Source organism: Camelina sativa, chromosome 14, assembly GCF_000633955.1.
Source record: "Camelina sativa cultivar DH55 chromosome 14, Cs, whole genome shotgun sequence".
Classification (NCBI taxonomy): Eukaryota; Viridiplantae; Streptophyta; class Magnoliopsida; order Brassicales; family Brassicaceae; genus Camelina; species Camelina sativa.
The window spans coordinates 9,947,188-9,950,004 of NC_025698.1; the positions used below are offsets into that span (position 1 = coordinate 9,947,188).

The 2,817-nt window shown below is 32.5% G+C and overlaps 1 protein-coding gene across 4 annotated transcripts in view; it reads left to right on the plus strand.

Moving 5' to 3' along the window:
* Positions 2,224-2,817, plus strand: part of LOC104740762 (protein NLP4) — a 4,059-nt gene continuing 3,465 nt past the window's right edge. Inside the window, exons 1-2 of one of the 4 annotated variants that reach the window (XM_010461454.2) lie at positions 2,224-2,416; positions 2,645-2,728. Coding sequence is in view for 2 of the 4 variants with exons in the window: in XM_010461452.2 (XP_010459754.1) it covers positions 2,369-2,411; positions 2,645-2,728 (127 nt within the window). In the remaining 2 variants the exon portion in view is untranslated. The remainder of the gene's footprint in view (positions 2,417-2,644; positions 2,729-2,817) is intronic. The other 3 variants (XM_010461452.2, XM_010461455.2, XM_010461453.2) reach the window with 3 other exon arrangements.

The following is a 2,817-nucleotide window of genomic DNA, read 5'->3' on the forward strand; positions in this document are numbered from 1 at the left end:
TTTTTTTTTTTTTTTTTTTTTTTAAATATACAAAACATATATTTAAATGGCAAAAACCGTTTCTCTCTGAGGCGATTGTTTTACCGATCAAATAAAACCGTTTCTTCTGTGTCTTCTCCAATCGACCGACGTCGGCTCCAAGGTCGGTTGTACTCTTCTACTTACTAATCTACATAGTTATTCAGTTTAACCCCAAATAGACAAACACAACCTGTGTCGTTTCTGTTTCAAGAGAGGCGAAGATTGAAGACGGAGGACGGAAGCAATTCGGTTTACATCACGATGTTTTCCATGCCACCATCTCTGTCATTGCTTTCCCTCACTGCTTCTCTGTCACCGCAACGACCCAAGCACTTCCCATGCGGTAATGTTGTGCCGCTGGCTTCACTGTTGTCAACCACCACTCTCCTTTTATGTTGGTTCTTGTCATTGTTGGAAGGCAAATATGATTATCGGCAGTTTCATATCAACCGCTTTTTCTCCATGTCCGGCGATGTCTCCATGGCCGTGAATTTGTTCAAACTAACATCTGAAGTTAGTTATGTGATTGTTTCCGGGCGTCAGTATGATTTACCGTTGACGTACCGAAGATTAACACAAATAGGTAATCGTCGACCGACGGGGAAACCACCATGGAATGGAAGCAATATGTTAAGGAGGATTTGGAGGCCACAACTAGGAAAATCAGAAGATGGTTTATACCATATCAACAAAAATGGGTTTTAAGTACAACCAAGATCAATGATATCTCTTTGTATTAGAGAGTTTCGATCAATCTGAAAGCTATGCGATGAAACAAATGGATCACTACCTATGATTTTCGAATACATTTCCGGTATTTCATTAATAAAAAGAAGATGATTGCTAAGCAAGAAAGTCACATCAGATTGTCGAAAATGATGAAAACGATTAAATATTTTCTTTATCGCATTTTCGTTACACAAACCATTGGTTGTATTTTCATTAATAATCTCGTAAACTCTGATTAATATTAATAAAGTGTTTTAGATGTTTAAAAAAAAAAACTTGTTTTTTTTTTGATACAGTTCTTACAGATATAAATTGTTTTTATTTTTATTTGAACCGCTTTTCACAAGTTTACTTTAAATCCAACAAATCTGATGTTATTCTAGAAATTAAACATCATCCATATCGAGTAAACTGTTTCGCAAAATCCACAAAATTGGTCTAACTTTTATTTCCATTGTGGATAGTAAGTATAAACGTTTACATTAAAACGTTGATGCAAAAAAGCAAATATCCACATAATTAACATCATGGGATTCTTAGCTTAAGTTTTGCTAAAAAAAAGAAAAACAAAACCATGAATTTTTATGAGAGAACTCGGTTCGAACTTTCAATTGTAAAATTTTAAAAACGAAATGTATTAATCAATACATTATATTATATTATATATTCTTGCGGTGGGCATCTATTCACGAGCCGAAGATGGTATTGGTTACACAATCCCCTCCACTATATATAAACTTTTGTTACACAGAGAACCACTTTTTATTGTCAATTTGATTAGATAAATACATATATTTTCTCTGATCAAAATGAGGGAAGAAGAAACCTACTCCCCCACTCGTTTATTTTTTTATTTTTACTTTATGACTTATGCAAATAAAACCTATAGGCTATAACAGTATTAATATAAAGGGCCTTTGAAGATTCTTTAATTTTCTAATAATTATACCAACATGTAACAACAAAATGACCTAAATCGATGGACAATTGTAAACATAAAAAATTGTTAACTTTGTCCTCAAATAGCAACAAGGCCCTATAAATGGAAAATGATTCGCTTTGCTCATCCATCCACCAATAATAATTAAAATGTTGAAGAAGAATCATTCTCCAAATATAAACTTTTGAACAAAATAGGCGAAATCAGATATCGTATTTATATATATTTATATTTAAAGATACGTACAGCCATTATATTTGATTTTTTCACCCAACAAAATAAATAAAATAGGATCTTATTATACCACTGTTGGTACTAAACAATCATAGAGAAAACAATGTATTTAATTTATCTTTAGTCAGCGTATACATATAAAAAAAAAGTCTTTTAACTGTTTCACTCATAGTTAATAAACTTTCATTCTTTTTAATATGATTTACGAATATGTGACGTTTGCAAGTTTTTGACTTTTTTACATGAATATAAATTTACGGCACAGGACATGTTATGGCTCTTTTGTTTATGATTCCCTCTCTGTCTCTATTCTCTCTCTAGAAAGTGGAGGAATCTTCTCTGTCTCTCCTCCCAGTCCAAAAAAAAGAAAAAGAGAAAAACCAAGCAGCCTGGAAGAGAGAGAGAGAGTGATTTGTTCTGTAATGTTGAGTTGATGATAGATATATGATGAGAAGCAAACTAACCCCGGAACAAAACAAAATTATCAGTAAGGTCTGCTCGCTATGTCCCGATGCAAGCATAGTTGATCCCACAAATATTTCATTTTTAAAATCTTTTTTTTTTTTTTTTGTTTGTTTTTATCTTCCGTGAAGAAAGAAGTACACCACCACATAGATAGATATATAACCCCCTCCCATCAGACACATCTTTTACAGCTTTCCTTTTTTTGATTTGAGATTTCTTTTTTTTTCTTTCTCTCATCTGTTCCTTTTGTCTCAGACAACAAATTTGCAACAGAGGAACATTTAAAAACAAAACCCACCCCACTTGAAGAAGGAATCTCCAAGAATCTCTCTCTTTCTTGTGAGTTTTTTCTTTCTATCTTCTCTTCTGAAACTTTAAAAAGTTTGATTTTTTTTTTCGTTTAGAACTAAGCTGATTAGTTTAAAGTT